This window comes from Rattus norvegicus, chromosome 9 (assembly GCF_036323735.1).
Source record: "Rattus norvegicus strain BN/NHsdMcwi chromosome 9, GRCr8, whole genome shotgun sequence".
In the NCBI taxonomy this organism is placed as follows: domain Eukaryota; kingdom Metazoa; phylum Chordata; class Mammalia; order Rodentia; family Muridae; genus Rattus; species Rattus norvegicus.
This window is the reverse complement of record NC_086027.1, coordinates 24,631,855-24,650,188: the sequence shown is the minus strand read 5'-3', so window position 1 is coordinate 24,650,188 and position 18,334 is coordinate 24,631,855. Positions and strand designations below refer to the sequence as shown.

At 40.9% G+C, this 18,334-nt stretch overlaps 1 protein-coding gene across 3 annotated transcripts in view; it reads left to right on the top strand.

The window, feature by feature from the left end:
• Rcan2 (regulator of calcineurin 2) overlaps positions 1 to 18,334 on the top strand; it is a 217,374-nt gene that overhangs the window by 24,046 nt on the left and 174,994 nt on the right. For all 3 annotated transcript variants that reach the window (XM_063266599.1, NM_175578.4, XM_063266600.1), the window contains exon 2: positions 11,442 to 11,668. In XM_063266599.1, the coding sequence (XP_063122669.1) occupies positions 11,444 to 11,668 (225 nt within the window). In that variant the 5' untranslated portion in view covers positions 11,442 to 11,443. The remainder of the gene's footprint in view (positions 1 to 11,441; positions 11,669 to 18,334) is intronic.

Genomic DNA, 18,334 nt, shown 5'->3' with positions numbered 1-18,334 from the left:
TGCCATTATATTTTCCTTCTCTTCTATTGGGGCAAGTGCTTCCATATTCCTTGTTTTGTTTCTTTCTTTGTTTGTTGGTTTGTTTTGATAGTTCTATGGTCCACGATAGGTTGGTTAGTCACTGTAGAAGCAGGTTCATCTGGTTTCAAGACGTCAACTAGTGAGGCATAGTCGTGGTATTAACACTGGCACTTGGGATGCTGAGGCAGGAGGATGGAACATTGAAAGCTAGCCTGGGAAATATAAATACCGTGTGTCAAAACACTCAAAACAATAATGAGGAAAAAAAGCATCATCCTTCCGTGCTTCATTAAAAATAAATTTCCTCTAAGGCACCAGTCAGATCCCTACCTTCCTAATGCTGAAACCCTTTAATTCAGTTCCTCGTGGCCCCCAGCCATAAAGTCATTCTTGTTGCCTCCTCATAACAGTAATTTCACTACTATTATGAATCATGTAAATATTTTTGGAGACTGAGGGTTGTGGAAGGGGTCGTAGCCCACAAGTTGAGACTCGCTGCTCTAAGGACTGCTGAGAGCAGGAGGACTAGTCTTCTTCTAGGAAAAGCACACCCACTGGTTATCCAATTCCGAATGGTCAGCCCTGAAAGTGTGCATGCAGATAACATTACACAGATGAAGCAGGTTATGCTTAGGAACATATACATATATGCACTTATATTTGTGCATGTAGCAATGATTAATTTTTAAAAGGCAATGAATTTAGAAGAGAATGAGGAAACGTATATGGGAGGGTTTGTGTGGGGGAAGGGGAAGAAAGAAACGATGTAATTATATTATAATCCCAACATATAAAATAAGGAAAAAATACTTTATACCTAGAGTAATTACCATGTATACCTAACATCATTAAATAGTGATACAAGAAAGAATGTAATGTAATCTAAATAACATGAGCCTGTGACATTTATCAGATTGGTCTGAATAATCATCAAAAAAATAGTAACAAAGTTTTAAAGGAATACAAACGACCATAATTGGGATATTCTAGCACATACGCATACACTATACAGACTAAGAAGATCATGTTTACATATTTAGAAATGAATATATTGATATGTTTTGATAAATATGTTCATATACATCTATATTTGTATGTATATTTGATATATATGTATATGTATTTCTGTATACATACACATATATGTATATAATTATAAATTACAATATACAAAATTAAAGAAAAGGTAACGAGTTCTTGGGGCATAAATTTAAGAGAGAGAAAGGGCATAAATACATGGGAGAATTAAAAGGAAGAAAAGGAACTGGGACAACCACACAATTATAATTATGCAATTATACTTTAATTCTTAAAAGTATGGGGAAAAGAGGGCATGAAGATGTAAGGGAGACAGGAAGGAGACCCAAGAGGAGTAAGAGGGGAGGGCAGAGAGTTGCTATGATAGAAATATACTCTATTCGTCTATGACTTTCACAAAGGATAAATAAAAACACCATTTAATAACGGTAATTTTCCTCCTTAAAGATGGAGTTCTCACCTAACTCTAATGAAGTCATCTTATTCTAAATACAATTACTGGATGATGGCAGGCTTGTGGAAATGGGGTCTAAGTCCCTTCTTTCTTATTCCATCAGGTCCTGAGTAGATTTGGCCTCTTTTTTCCCTTCTCACTGTGCCCATTTCGAAGACCATAGAGATCTGTCACTCTCCCAGGAGACCATGTACGACGATGAAGAAGATAAATCGCACCCCTGCTTTAGCATCTGGCACCCAGGGAGAGGATAGAGACAACTCGTTTGGTTTATGTGCTTCATAAATATTCCTAAGATGCTCTTGGGGAATTAATTAAATTATGGCCCAGTATGAGCTGTAGGGAAGAACGGTGGCCCCAGGAGGCATCCGGAAAGGGGACATAGATGATAAATGTCTTTGAAAACTATGAGTTAAAATCTTTATGCTCCTGACTTTTTCAGGACTGATCCCAACTGGTATCAAGAATAGCATGAGGTTCACACAGCCCGGCAGGTGTGAAAATTCTGCAACTGAATTAAATAGGTCCCATTATACTTCGGAAGGAGTTCTAATGGGTTTCTATGGAGTGCAGCTTAAGAACATCGTGTTTCCCCTTTGTATCTCAGAATTCCAGCACAGCTTGTGGTTACTAATATTATACTTCAATCTATCCGTAAGATGGGGAAAATGAACAAAAAGCCTTGTCTTACCTCCAGGAATATCTAGACATTAAAGTATCAAAAGGACAATTAAAAGGATCCCACTTAGGAGTGAATGCTAACTATAAAATCATTAGTATGTATATAAGAATGCTCACGCAGTGAACTGGCTTTCCACATATTGTTAGAGAGATTAAATTTAATTTAAACTTGATTCTAGAGCTGAAGAGATTCTTTTAAAGCACTACAAAAATTTGTATTGGTTTCTAGTCTTTAAAAAATTTTAAATTCACTTAACTGGATCAACTTGAAAGTAGCTATCAGGATTTCTTTCTTTTTTGTTTTACTCTTCATTAAAGCAACATTATTTTTCATTACTATTCAAGCAGAAGTTACCATCTTTAGGTTCCTGTAAACTAGTAGATCTCCTGTAACTCAATGATTTGTTTTTTAAGTCAAAATTGAACTTGACATTAGAGTCGATTAGTCACTAGTCACTTCCATTGATCCTCCTCCTTTTTAACCTCATTAAAGAACTGAGGCATGGTTTTTCTTATCTACTGCAAGGGGCTTTATATTGCTCCACATTTTTATCTAATAAAAATAAATATATTTAGACTGAAATTGTTGACTATGCTCCAGTAAATTATCCCCTACTCACGTTCAATCAAACAGCCCTAATGAAGTTCAGTGGATCATAAATTAAAAAAAAAATTAATAAATTTATGAAAGTGGTTGGGGGTTGGGAAGACAGATCAATAAGAGGGAAATCAACAATTCATTACATGCATGCATGGAAAGGTAAAAGAAGTTTTAAAACTTAAAACAAGGCTTGGGTTGGCTTTGTATTCCTTGCTCATTTTTCTCCCTTTGTAGACCATACTTTTCGTATTAAAACTTCTTTTTTTTCTAGTTTGAATAGGACAGAAATACGGACAAGTTGTATTATAAGCATCTAAACTCAAAGTATGTTTGTGTATTTGTTGTTGTTTCATTTTGTTTTTGCCCTTGAAACAGAGTTCTTCATAGCTGGGAGCTGACCTCAGCCTCTTGTCATGATTTGGGATGACTTTGAACTCCGATCCTCCTGCCTTTACCTCCGAGTTCTGGAGGGTTCTGCCATTCCTGCCTGAATGACATTCCTAGTTTTGGACTTTTGTTTTGTGAGATGGGATGCCTGCTGTGCTAGGAAGGCAACCATTTCTGTTTTAATTTTCTTGGTTGAGAGACAGGGTCTTCTGTAGCTTGGGCTCGGGTACTCCCAATGTAGCCAAGGTTAGACTCAAAATCATGGCAGTCCTTCTACCTCGGCCTCTCAACTGCCAGGATTACAGGTGTTAGCTGTCACACCCAGATCAAATGCAAGATTTAAACACAGAAAAAAAAAGCTTTTGTTAAATGTTATAAGGTCCCCTTCTTAAATAAGCTTCAAAACCAAAGATAAAATTTATTCATTCTTTCTTTCTCTCTCTTCCTTTCTTCCTTTCTTTCTTTTTTCTTTCTTCCTTCCTTTTCTTTCTTTCTCTCTCTCTTTCTTTCTTTCTTTCTTTCTTTCTTTCCTTTTTCCTTTATTTTTGTATATTTTCTTCCTATCATGGAAAGAGAAAAGTACAAGGCAAAAAGATAGCACTGTTATACTACATGCACAGTGTTATTCCCTGGAGTCCCCCTATGAGTGTACCTGCTAACGGAGCCGGCTTACTAAACATCGCCAGGAGTGAGACCTAAGACTCAAGTTAGGTTTAACCACAAATATCCAAAAAGCCTTGGTTCTTGTCTACTTCGTGTTTGACCCTCTGGGTACCATACCCCACATTCTCTTGTTGCCTTCAGAATTTGAAGGCACTTAGAATCTCACTCCAGACTCATTTCCCATGTTCCCTCCTCCTGATCTCATCTTTTGGCTAACTTGACTTCCCTAATTGGTTTAGTATCTACTCTTGGCCATGACATTCTTTCCATACGAAGAGGCCTCGGATGAGACGTGCTACCCCTTCTCTGAGGAGGTATTAGCTCTTTTAAAAAATGACTTAGTTTTAGTCGTACGCATATATGTGGGTTTTGGATGTGAGTTCAGTTGCCCATGGAGACCAGAAGATCTCCATTGGACCCTTTGGACCCTCCTGGAGTTAAAAATAGTAGTTAGTTACTCAAAACCAGGGCTGGGAACTGAGCTCATACCCCTGCAAGAACAGTGCATGCCCTAACCACTGAGCCATTCTTCTAGCCCTCCAGTCTAGCATCAGCCTTTAAAAAAAAAAGGATTGCATTTGACACTATTGGCTAAGTGATTCTGATTGATGTTAAAGCCAGTTTAAGCCTCTCTGTAAATGTTTACAGTTTTGTTTTTCCTTCTGTGGCTCCTCAACTCTTCCAGAAGACTTTCAATTAGCTCCACCCTTCTACATCCAGTACAGGGCTGCAAAGAAGTCCTGTGGGGTCACACGCACACACACTCCTGTCTCCTGGGACAGGTGACCCATTATTAGAAGGGTCAAACTTTCAGGACTCAGGGACTTGGGAATTTGAATCTCCACAAAGGAGTAACTCTGTGACAATAACGACATCCAACAGAACCGGATGTCCTTAATTTCCCCCTGGATTTCACTGTACCATAGGAAGATCTGTTAGGAGCGGAATTCAGAGGGGTTGGAATGATAGTTCTGCCTGCAGCTTGTAAAGGGAGAATCGGATTTACTCTCTTTTGCATGTAACCAGCATGTATTCTGCGGCTACTGCCTTCAACTTCCCTGTTAAGCAGGGAAGGTTGGTGGCTTATATTTAGAGCAAGAAAGCATCCTGTTGTCCTTTGGGTTTTTTCCCGTTTAATTGATGAATGCAATTATGCTTTTTTTTTTTAAAAAAATCCTGAGTGATTATTGCTTTCACGTGTGAGCAAAGAAATTAAAATGAAGATGGCTCTTCCACAGTTAGCTTTTTCTCCCCTGTGTGACTGTGAGTCCAGTTCAACCACACACTCATGGCCCCTCCCTTCGTAATATTTAAATAAACCTCATTTCTCTGTTATTGCTGGTGTGGGAGGCTGGCTTATTATTTTTTTTATTTCATTTTTTTTTTCTCCTCAACATCTTTCCTTGCCAAGAGGATCTAACAGGACTCACACCAAAGACTCGGAGTGTGGTTCTTGTTTGTCCTTAGGATGATTGATGAAGGCTTCACGGACAGGGCTGCTGCTGGACTGTGGAGAACGGTGATCCATTTAAGAGTTTTATGTGAACAACTGCCTTTTCCCTGCCACTGGCTTGATGATGAGGAGCCTCGAAATGATAATAATAATAATAATAATAATAATAATAATAATAATAATATCCATCATTCGCATATAAGTTGTGGAGCTTCAAGACGCTGTCAACTAACTACCTTGTAAGATAACCAAAGTGTTTCTGTATTTTTGCTGAGAGGGAAACTTCAGCTCCTTCTTGTAGCAAAGGATTGTCCCTTGGGGACTTGCTGGGTTTTTGTTTGTTTGTTTGTTTGTTTTGCTTTGCTTTGTTTTGAATTGATTCTTGAAAACGTGTGTTTTCTTCTTCTAAGGAAGTTTTGAGCTTCTCCACTTCTCCCATGGGAGCCCTCCCAAATGTCAAACAACAGAAGAAGAGCTAAATAAATTATGATGGACCTAAACACTGAGGCTATGTGGCCATTAAAATTAATGTCATTTTCCTAGTATGATTGTGCACACCTATAATCCTAGCACTTCGGAGGTGAGGCAGGGACATCAAACGCTTAAGGATATCCAAGGCTATACAGTGAATCTGGGGTCGACCTAAGCTATGACATGAAACTCTGTCTCAGAGGGAAAAAACCCCAAAAACTTAAGAAAAACAAAACCAGAGGATTTATTTGGCTGGTTTGTTTGTATAATCTTGTAGTCCAAGGATGTGATCCTAATTTTTAGAAAAATTTTTACATGCACGACTCACGCCCCCCACCCCACCCCCAAAAAACCCCACTAGAGTGGATTGCAAGATAGCACAATGCAGAAAGTACTTGCCACACAAGTGTGAGATGCTCTGAGCTGCATCCTCAGCGTGCATAGCTAAGCCCCATGCAGCAGCAGGCGCTCAGCTGAGAGCCAAGGAATAGAGACAGGATGCTCTCTGGGGCTCACTGGTTAGCTGTTTGGCTAGCTTTTTGAGGGAGAGAGAGAGAGAGAGAGAGAGAGAGAGAGAGAGAGAGAGAGAGAGAGAGAGAGAGAGACTGTCTCAGAAGGTCAGTAGCACCTGAGGAACACACTGAGGCTGACCTCTAGCCTTCATGAATACATGTTTGTACCTATGCACACATGCACAAAGGTATTGTAGCACCTCCTGTGCCTCTCTCTCTCTCTCTCTCTCTCTCTCTCACACACACACACACACACACACACACACACACACACACACACTCACAACCAAACCGTTGTCCAAAACGTCCTTGGACAGGATTATGAACTACATTTATTCCCTTCTTAGTATAGTTCTGTTATCTTTATGTTTCACTACATGAATTCTTCGAGAAGCTTGCCATCTTTCTTTTATAAAATAGCATCTTATAAATCAAACAATAAAGAATTACTTTTCTTCTTAGCATAAATATTTGAATGGGTATATTATTAGTGACTTTTAGGTCGATCACTGTATTCCTTGCTTTCTTCCTTCCTGAAAGGGGCCACACTGTTATATAACAGGCAAGCACCACGTTGAGGGCGTTGATAGGCGTCTTTGTGTCATTAAGCTCCACTCTCAGGAAATAGAAGTCCGGCCCGAGTCACTGAGAAGGAGGCTCTAGTCACAGCAAAGGGTGGGCTGTGGCAGAGGGCTGGGCAGGATGCCTGGAGAAGTCTGAAGATGCAGTACCAATGTCAGAGGCAGTGGGCAGCTGAGTGTCTGAACAACAGGCCCCATTGATGTCCAACCCCACACTTCAAAATCAGAACAACACACACGTGTACATCTTATTAGGTGATGTTGTGTAGATAATGGTTGCCCATTAGATTTTAATTGCAAATTTAACAAGATAGAAATAATAACAACAACAACAACAACAACAACAGAGCAGTTTGTTGCATTATGAGGCTTAATGTTTCATTACTACAACCTTCTTTGCATCGTCACAATTTTCCATTCTCGTGTTCAGTTATGCCCACCGAAGGTTGGTGATCATCTTAAAAATATATTCTCCTTGTTCTAAGGTTACCGGAGCACACCGTTTAAACATGTTATCCAGTTGCATAGTGAACGCACTAATTTTGAATGACTTCTTTCATTTCCATTGGAGTTCCTGGCCTCTCCTAGTTTTCTTTTTTCTCTTTCCCATGCAACATCCAACCTTTCCAGAGCATCAGCCCATTTATACTCTGAGGGTTAAGAAATATCACGCGAGTAAAGTTCTCATGAGTTCAAGCTGCACCCAACCACAAAGGCAAGCCATTTGTGGCAAAAAAAAAACGTCTTTCTGGAGAGGCAGACTAAAGTGCTTGGATACGAGCAGCGCGCAATAATGGGTAATCTGAAGTAGATTCATTCTTACCTGCTACACGTGGGAGAAGCGCAAAGACACATTTCAAAAACAATTCATGTTTTGGAGAAACTGAAACAAGACTCCTGTCTTGTTTCCTTGGAGTTCTCTCACAAGGATCCTGAATCCTCACCCGACTTCATTCCTGGACCACGTTCTGACATCATGGCACTCACCCCAAGACCATGCTGGCTCAGGCAGCTTCCTGCTGATGGCTGAAAGAATGAAAGGCAAGAAATCCAGGATATTTCTGCCCCAGATAAGGCTCTGGAGAAGTCATCTTCCTCAGGGAGACAGATTTCTCTAAGTTCCCCTGCACTCCCAGGTTATTTCTACGCATCTTCCTAGACCCTGTGAATCTTCAATCTGATTTTTTTTTTTGCTTTATTTTGTGATGCTTGGTTATTTAAAAAAGAGCAAAGCAATGTTTCTATTTAAATTTCAAAAGAATTACTCTCATTAATATTTACAAAAGTGTAATGAAGAACAAGCGATGATAAAGTTAACAGATAGGGGAAATAACTTTAGAACATACGTTGATGTTACATTTAGAAAAGGCGAAACAAACAAACAAAAAAACACCGCTTATAAACTTCTGAGTATCTAGAAAGAAAGTAGTTTTGCTAAAAAATAATTACAATTAATCAAGGCAGATTAATGCGATTGCATTTCCTTTCTATGAGTGTAACCAAATTTTACACAGCAGGGTTATCAGGCCCAATGTAAGGGAGCATTGCTAGCTCAATAAATGTTTTCAGCTTTCAGTTCCCTCTCTGTGTCTGCGTCTGCATCTGTGTCTGCGTCTGCGACTGTGTCTGCATCTCTGTCTGTCTCTGTCTCTGTCTCTCTGTCTCTGTCTCTCTCTCTCTCTTTGTGTGTGTGTGTGTGTGTGTGTGTGTGTGTGCATAAATGTGCACACACATGTTCAGCCATGCCACAGTATTCCCACGGATGCCAGAGATCAACTTTGCGGAGACCTCAGTTCTCTCCGTTCATGTTTACTTGAGTTTTGGAGACTGAGCTCATACCCTCATGTTTCCCTGGCAACAACCTCCACTTACCATGTCATCTTTTTGACCCAGCACAGATTTTACCTAAGGAGTAAGGAGATGTTTGTATTTGGAGAACAGCTATTTCTATATGATTTGGTCAGCTTGAAGCCACAAGACACTAGCAGATTCCTGGAGGAATATGCAATGGAGAGACAGGTTATGGAGTGCTTATTTCCAGGGAGGACAGCATAGGAGTTCTGTGTGGAGGAATATGGAAATGAGGAGATGGTCAGGTAAAAGTCAAGGAAGGGTTGAGCCAAATCACGCTTTCTCACAAACCCCATGTTAGCTTTTACTGTTTCCTTGGAAGGATTTGTCTGTTGGGTGTAAAGGATGAGCTAGTCTTCCCCCACCTTCCAGATGAGGTACCAGGATCCACTCTGCATAAACTGAAGAAATAGTGTGGCTGGGCAGCGGGGCGGACCTAGGCTATGTGGGCGGGACCTAGAGAAACATTGACCAGAACAGAAGAAGAGAAAAACTGAATGTACAGTTCGGCTTCTCCAGCGAGAGAGCATTGAGTGGGAAGTGGGAGAAGTTAGCTGAGGGATCTTCACGGCTGTTTATGTTTTAATAAAGGACAGAGGGGACAGGGGAAGGTGAGACTCTCCTAATTAACTCAAGGAGGCAGGGGGAGGTGTTTGCTCTCGTGTTACAAGAATAAATGGAGTCGCTGAACCATCCTTTGCTTTCCCCAGCGTATGAAGTGAGTCACTTAATGGAATGGAAGGAGAAATTGGGGTGATTAGGGTTCCTTTGTTCAAAGCTCTGACTTCTGAAGTCTTTCTCCATTCAAGAAGTGGAGGCTGCTCACCCAAAGTGCATTGACTCGAAGTCTTTATTCAAAGTAAGGTGCTTAAAATAAAATCTCATGAAGATCAGCGCATTGCCCAGAGGGGATGGAAGTGCAAGCTATTCACATAGATGGGAAGGAGTTGCGAATGCGGCTTACCATCGGCTTTATTGAACTTAATTTGTTCAGCTATGAATCTTAATTTTCCTTGGCGAAAGAATAATTGAATGAGTCTCAGAGCTCATCTGACAAAATCTGGGGACCAGTTTTGATTCGGTTGAAACTTTTTGATTAAGGTGGATTGACAGTGATTTGTGCTCTAGTCTCCTAGATTCTAATGACATTTTAGTCTTCCGATACACTGTTAATAAAAGTAGTACGCTTTCGCTATTCTTAGCAAAAGTAGTTATTAAATAATAACTATTGCACTACTATGTGTGAAACATCTGGAATAACAATATAAGAAATGAGTGGTCGAGCTGCGAGATTTCCTTTATATTGATATAGTTTAGGTATTTTTTTCCTTTTAATTAAAAATATTCATTTTTACATTTAGAACTATAGAACTGGATTATAGAATATTTAAGCCTAAAATTATTCTATATTCCTATTTAAAATAAGCATTTTTGCCTTAACTTCAGAAAGTGTGGCACTCGTTGCTTATCTGAAAACTTTAAGATACAAAATTAATTGTATTGTATTTTTGTTTGCCATAGATATAGTGATTTATCATAAGGCTCATTACCAAGTTATTTAATTTTTAAAAATGTATCACATTATATTTGTTCATTTTAGGTGTGTGTTGGGAGGGGTAGAGATGGCCTGCCTGTGTGTCACAGCACACAACTGGAGGTTAGAGGACAATTTGTGAGGGTTGGGTTTTCCCTTCCATCATTTGAGTCTCAGGGATCCAACTCAGATCATCTGGCTCAGGAGAAAAGGCCTTTACTCACTGAGCCATCTTGCTCAGCCAAATTACTGAATTTTTTGAAATTTTTGTCTCAGATTTCATATATAATGCAGTGTTGCCATCAAATATTGCTTACTATCTTAGGGTTTTACTGCTGTGAAGAGACACCATGACCAAGGCAACTCTGACAAGGATAACATTTCACTGGGCCTGCTTACAGGTTCAACCGTTCAGTCCATTATCATCATGGGGAGAGCATGCCAGTATCCAGGTAGGACTGGTGCAGGAGGAGCTGAGGGTTCTACATCTTCGTGTGCAGGCTGCTAGCAGAATACTGGCTTCCAGGCAGCTAGGATGAGGGTCTTAAAGCCCATGCCCACAGGGCCTCACTGTCTACTCTCTGGGCTGAGCATACACAAATCATCACACTTAACAAATTCCCACCAGGGTTCTGTAACAAAAATGGACATTACAAACAACCTCGTCCCATAGTGTGTTTCAGGCTCAAAAGAGGCAATAGCATACAAATTGTAGCTCACGGAACCTCATGAGCACAGAGTGAGAAGGCTCCATCAGTAAAGGGCTTGCTTTGCAAGCACAACCATCTGAGTTTGGGGTCCCAGCACTGACAAGAAAAGGCAAGAGTGGAGGGACATGTCTGTAGCCCCCACTTGGGGGGCAAGTGGGGTGGCAGGTGGAGTCCTAATGCTCATTGGCCGGTCAGTCTTCCTGAATCAACAGCCTTCAGGATCAGTAAGAGATCCTGTTTCAAATAAAATATGGAGAGCAACTAAAAGAGACATTCAGTATGGCCTCTGGCCTGTCATGTAATGCACACATTACATACAAATTACTTAGAACAGTGCCTGGAACTCAGTAGGTACTTGTGGTCTTAGTGAGTGCCCTTTTAATCAATTTAATTTCAGCTCCCCCCACCACGGAACTGGGCCCCACAAACAAGAGTTTTAAGAATTTTGTTTGACTCCAACACACATCTGTCTTTGCCTCTTCAGGGATGAGGGGAGACGCCTACTTCATTGGAATGAGGAGCCTAGGGCAGCAGGCATCGGTCCCTGAAGATGGGGGACTTTTCTTCCTCTGCTGCATAGACAGAGACTGGGCTGTCACTCAGTGTTTTGCTGAAGAGGCCTTCCAAGCACTCACCGACTTCAATGATCTCCCCAACTCATTGTTTGCCTGCAATGTTCACCAGTCCGTGTTTGAAGAAGAAGAGAGCAAGGTAAGATACACGTTTTGAAGCACGGGGGAATTGGACAACAGCGTCCTTTCCCATTTGACATTGATCTTTTGAAAGGTTTTAGATGTGTCTCCTCGACTCTGCCTTGGGAATTGGTTATCAGCACCAGGAAAGGTCTGGCCAGTATAAGGTAGCCGCTGAGGTGGGGGTGTGCCTGACTATTTGTGGATGAGATTGTATGGAATGGAACCCGGTCATCAGTGGCTTGTAGGTCCTGCTAACAGAAGAAGTAGTGTACAGGATCTGGACTATAAGAGGCACTTGAGCAGATTTTTTAAACCCTTAAAAGCTTTCTTTCCACTCATTCTGCCAAAATGTTACCCCTGCCCCCACCCCTTCATCAGTGTGGTGACTATTCTGGGATGGTCAGAAGAGAGCTAGCAGACCATCTGAGGTTTTCTCTGCTCCTGTGTACCTTGGTAGTTGCTGTTATACTGTGTTTCACTGCTCACCAACAATGGTACTTTGATATGATTGTGAAACAAGGTTGAGTTTGAATAAGTGTTTTCTGGTTGCTCATTTTAAGAAGCCAACTTGTGATGGTGAAAATGTTCCTGGAAATCGCAGTAAATATTCCATTTGGGGATTCTTCTTGAGTTTATTTCAGGTTGCAGATCTTTTACATGGGATAGCTGGATGGGTCCAACCTTCCTGCATAGATGTGGATGCTGATGTATAAATGTTTACCATTATACTATGCTGTAATCATTGGTATTTTGAAGGAAAAATGACCTTTATTTCTTAACTAAAGCATGTGGCTTTGTATGAGATGGGAACACTTTCTGATTTGCCATTTTGTAAATGTTAGTTCTTTAAATTTCTGAAGTCCAGACATTGTTGACTGAGCACAGTTAATTGGAAATTTGGTTTCTGAGTTTTAGTGATATTTTTGTGATTGTTCTTAATGAGCCATGGAGTAAAGCATTGTATGTGTATGGGTGGAGAGCAGGTATTTCAACCCATTTAAAGACACTATATAGCAATATCGCTTTGGCCTTGAACAATTGAAACTGTGGGCTGAAAATAGCTTGAAGTGCAATGAATTATCTGTGATTAGAAGCTTCAGGCCCATGATTAACAGGCTATTTAAGGCAGGAAAGTAGTTCATGCCGTGAAGAAATAGGGATTTCGTTCTTGGATTAGAAAGCAGATTATAGGACAGATTATCGTTTGTTCAGGGTGGGTTGTTTGCTCTGGAATTTACTTGCCATGAACAACAAAATAAGGCTCTCCATTTTCTCCTTGTGCCTTCCATTTATCCAAGTGTCACAGTAAAGAGGATTCTCCTTGGAGGCTTAGGGGAGGCTTCTACTCTTTCATGATTAAATACTGGTAGTCAGTTGAAACAATAGGTACCTAGGAAGGTACTGATATTTTTAGAAGTGCAATTGTGTCCTGGAGGAATGTGAACAAATTCACCCCTGGGACAGAGAACTGATGACAATGTAACAATTCCGTCTTGGTGAACCTAAATGGGTTTTTGAGACCTACTTAAAGGAGTGTGGGCAAGGGTAACATTACAGGGCTTGAAATGACCCAAAGGCAACTGCACTGAAAGTTACCTCAGCACAGGTGCAAGTCGGGAAAGCCAGAGCCCTGGAGTGTACTGCATGTCTGCAGGCAGCTTGATAAGTAGGAAAGTGTTTCAACTCCTCAGTAGTCCACCCTATTCATATACCCTTGGGGAAGGAGTGTCTTTCTGCAAACAGTAGGTTTCAGGGATTTCCTGGGAAGTCTGAGTTGTTTATTTCCCGAGTCTTGATTGCCTCCCCGTAGAATTCTCTGAGTCTTAATGAGCCTCCTTTTAGAACTTCCTTAGTCTTAATGGCCTTCCCTCTAGGATGGGATGTTTTAAGCTGGAGAAAACAGGTACACGTGTGCAGTTCAAGAACTTCAGTTGATCAACTGAGCTTAAATTTTGAACCCTGAAGAATAAAGGCCTAGGGGCAGACATTTATGGGAAGGTTGGCCCATGTCTGTGTGGATCTTCTGGATCTTCTGAGTTGTGATTGGGAAATGGGTTGCAAAATATTTTCAATATTTATCTCAAAGTTATTGTGTAGCAGTACAAGCTAGAATTTAGTCTTGGAATAATTTGATAATACAATTGATAAAATGATGTAATAAAATGAAACCAGTATCACATAATTATGATACTAATTTATAGCTAAGGAAGTGAATTTTGAAAAATTAATACATTATTTATTTAGTGCATATCTGTATATGTATGTATAGTGTGTGTGTGTGTGTGTGTGTGTGTGTGTGTGTGTGTGTGTGTGTGTGTGTATGTAGAAGCCAGAGGACAATTTACAGGAGTTGATTCTCATTCTCTTCTTCAATCATGTGGTCCTTAGTTATTGAACTCAGGTTGTCATACTTGGGGGCAAGTGCCTTTCCCTGCTGACGAATGAGCTTTCTCTGGCTCATTTCACCATCGGCCAGTAGCTACATCATCATATTTGGTAAAGCAGACAGGAAGTCTTCTACCTTGGTTCCTTCTCACAGCCACCAATTGTGGAAAATTTCTAGAATGTTAAATAATCTGATGTAGATTAGATTATTTTATTTAGTCAAATATTCATGTATGTACACATATTACACACAGTGTGCATATTTATATGTAATACATGCTATAGGTGCATGTAATGTAATATATGCAATGTTATCATACATAAACATGTGATGTGGCTAGTGTTTGCATAGCAACGTCTCTTGGAAGTGCCTGTATTAAAGGCTTATAGCCTAGAGTGGTAATAGAGAGGGTGTGGAACTTTTAAGAGGCAGAACAAACCAACTCTAGGTAATTGGGAGATTTCCTTTCAAGTACATAGTAGTTCTCAGGTCTGTTGCAGACCAACCATGAGGTTAATGACTCTGCTCTGCCATGAAATATTGCCCCACCACAGGCTCAAAGCATCATTGGTTGTAAGCCTGTATTCTCCCAACTTGTAAACACAAACTATCCTTTTGTGTCCTTGCTGATATTTGTTGCGCACTAACAGGAAACAAACATGATCATCTGGTGTTTCAATGATCTTTTTAAATGAAAAGAATCATTTTTATGTATGTATATATGCCTCTTATCTACATATGTGTCACATGCATGTAGGTTCCAGAGGAAGCCTAAAGAGAGTCTTAAAGTCACTGGAACTGGAGTCCCAGGCATTCGGGAGCCACTGAGCCACCCAACACAGGGCCTGCATACTGGTCTCACGTCTGCTGGAAGAACAGTACATGCTCTCCACCATCTTGAGTCACCTCTCTAGACCCCCACCCAGGTTTTCCGTGATCCTACTCAGGATACTTATACCTTATTCTACAAGGAAATCATTTCCACAGGGTCCAGATTCCATAGATCTGAGCCACAAAAGTCAAATGATGGACACCTTCTCCAAAGGATGGAGCATTTGGGTGTTCTGGTAGAGTGGGGGTTAACTTTAGACTGAGAGAAAAGACGTAGAAAACATCGTTAGTCCTCTGTGCTTTCCTGTGAGTACAGCTGCTGGAGGTGACTGTGAATTGTGTTGGGCAAGACATGTTTTGTAGCCTGGGATTTTAGCAGAGAGATGGTGCTCATTTCAACAGTCCACGTGTGTAACACGTGACTAGTCATGACCTCATGACCTGACACTTTCCTATGGTCTGCCTTCGAATCATGATATTTGGATATCAGTGTCTGATTTCAGCCTGTTGTTGCACTTATTGTAAAGTATTCATCTTAAGTTTCTTAGCTGCATTAAAAAAAATCAGACTTCTGCTTTCTCTTATAAACAGCCTGTTAACAGTCTCTTCTCCGTGTTCCCGTGTGCCTGAGATGCCTTTTCTAGGGCTCTGTCTTTTTCTAGGTAAGCCAGGAAATACTGAATTGGATTGCTCATATTATAGGCTCTGGCATAGGGCATGGTCCGGCCATGTTTGCTTCTGTCGAAGTATTCTCCTACGCACATTTCTGCCATTCTTTTAGCATTCTCTGCTCTATCACCTGATGCACATTTTTGAAAAGCATTTTAGGGCTTTGGCATTCCCTCTGATTTTCAGTCAGGCAGAATTCAGAAAGCCCTTGTTTTGCTTTGATGCTTCGGTGGTGAGTAGGCCCAGTCTTCAGCGTGGCTTGTTGTGGGCCAGATGGTTGTGTGCTGTTTATATAACACAAAGGATAACCAGCGCTGGAGAAAACTGGCACCCGAAACCAACAAACACAGATTGGTGTTTGCATGATACAGCCTGAAGTATAAATATTTTTGTGTGAAACCCATTTAGAACTGAACTCTTCAAAACATCCAGTACCTGAAAGTTAATGGGGTTCATTTGCCTCTAGTGTGGCCTGCTTTTGTTGGCCTTTCAGGATCCCGCTGGCTGTGGAGTCTTGCATGATAGGACCTTTAGAGGAAAAGAACTGCAATAAAATATTAATCTAAAGTCAATTGAGTAAGGAGAAGCCAGTGAGGCGACTTTGTAATGGCCTTTAAAGCATATACATCTTTTTAATTTAATAATGATAATGATAATAACAGCAGTGTATCAGCCATGTTCTGAGATGCCAGCCGACTTCACATGTGTTTTATAAACATTAAACCTCCTAGGGTAGGCTCTTTCTGCTTTTCTACCTCCTAAGCAGGTGGCAGGATTCTATAGCTTTGACCTTGCTGAGCTGTTTGGTCTAATGTGTACGCAGAACTGACTTGTGTCATCTCTAGACCAATCATTTAATTCCTGATGTTGGACTCTGATAAATCTAACCTATACTCAGCCGGGGAACCTGGCATTGTGCTATCTAATGCCTGCTTAAGCCGTTTGGGTGTCAGAGTTTAGATAATCACAGTAGAAAGAAGGATTCTTGCCAACCTGTAGTGAACAAAAACTACAGTAAGACCAAAGAAACACAATAAGCTTTTTGACAGGCTACTGGGACTGGAGGGTTTGCTGTAGAATAGATGAGTCTATCTGGGTTGATAGTATCATTATCTTCATTATCAGACAAAAACATTCAGATGCAGTTTGCCTCGATCTCGCAGTTGCCAAGGACTGAGCCAGGATGCAGGGGCTGCCATGTATAGAGTCCACACACTAATGCTGACTAAGTAGTACTGTCTCCCAGCATGGTATGGTAGTTAGCTCTGGGTACAGTGATGAATAAGATACACAGACACTATTTGAATTCAGTTTACCCAGAGAGACCAGTTCAGGATAAGCCAACAAGCATTAAGTGGCAGAGACCGATGGTGCCAGATCCAAATAATATCCTACACCCTTTCTACCACATTCATTGTCTCATGTGATTCTTCAAAAACTATGAAGCATTTCTATTTCTACCAATTATGATTTCAAACGGATTCTAGCCCCATGGCCATGAGTTTGGAGGCAGAGCTCTACATCTTTTCATTTTAAAAAAGGATTTTCATTTTTAATTATGTATGCATATATGTGTGTGGGGGGTGAGAAGACAGAGCCAGATTTCCTGCAACTGGAGTTACAGGCAGTTGTGAGGCCCCTGTTGCAGGTAGGGGATGCTAGGAACCTGAATTTGGGTTCATGCATGAGCAGTGTCGACTCCTAACCACTGGACCATCTCTCCAGTCCTGCATCTCTTCATTTTTGTGCTTCTCATAAATAACCATCTTGATGAACTGTGGGAAGCCAGAGGAACACTAATATTGAAAGTGTTCATTTGGCTTGACTGCTATGATCCAGTTTCTTCTTTTTGAGTAAACGTGGTCCAGACTGAGACCGCAGACATGATAAAGATAGACAAAAGAACCGTGCAAGGTTCTATCTGAGTTGCTGCTCTCTTCATGTCTGCAGGTTAGATTGGCTTCCACTTTGGTTAGGAGGGCAGCATGGGAACATAAAACCTTGTTTAGAGGTGGCCCCTGTCTACAGTTCTAGGCTATGGAAAAAATCTCTAAAACCCAAGGGTCTTTGCAACTCATTTTGGAAGCCAGCTTCATTTGACCCAATTCCATTTAAATCTGAGCAGAGCAGAGGTGAATCTCTTTCCGTGTGAATATTCATGCTTTTTCTCTGCAGCAGCCTTCTTGTTTTTAATTATGAGGAGGTTGCCATTACATAACAGGTAGCACTGCATTAAATATCTACGTCCCAAAATGTGATTCCCAAACATGTCAAGGCCCAAGTATTCCGGACAGTTGATGGTAGAGCTCTAAGACATAAAAACCAACCTGTCAGGCTAGAGAGGTGGCTCGGCGGCTAAGAGCACTTGATGCTCTTGTAGAGGACAGAGGTTCATTTCCCCCGGTACCCACATGCCGGGAAATGAAATAAAAAAAAAAAAAAACAGGAATGCTAAACACGAAGGGTTGCCTTTTCAAAGAAAAAGAGGTGTAGCTTGTTTTCTGCCCAGAAGACAGGAACTGGAGGTTGTGCTAGCAGCTAGAGTCTGGAGAGGGGACCTCCGGGCTCTGAATCTGTAGGTGCCCCATGCCTTCCTATCTCTAAACTCAACTCGTGAAAATGGATTCTAGAAATTCTTAGGCCAGTGGATGGAACGAGAAAATATCATCCCGAGTGAGGTAACCCAATCACAAAAGAACACACAAGATATGCACTCACTGATAAGTGGATATTAGCCCCAAATCTCGGAATACCTAAGATACAATTTACAGACAACATGAAGCTCAAGAAGAAGGA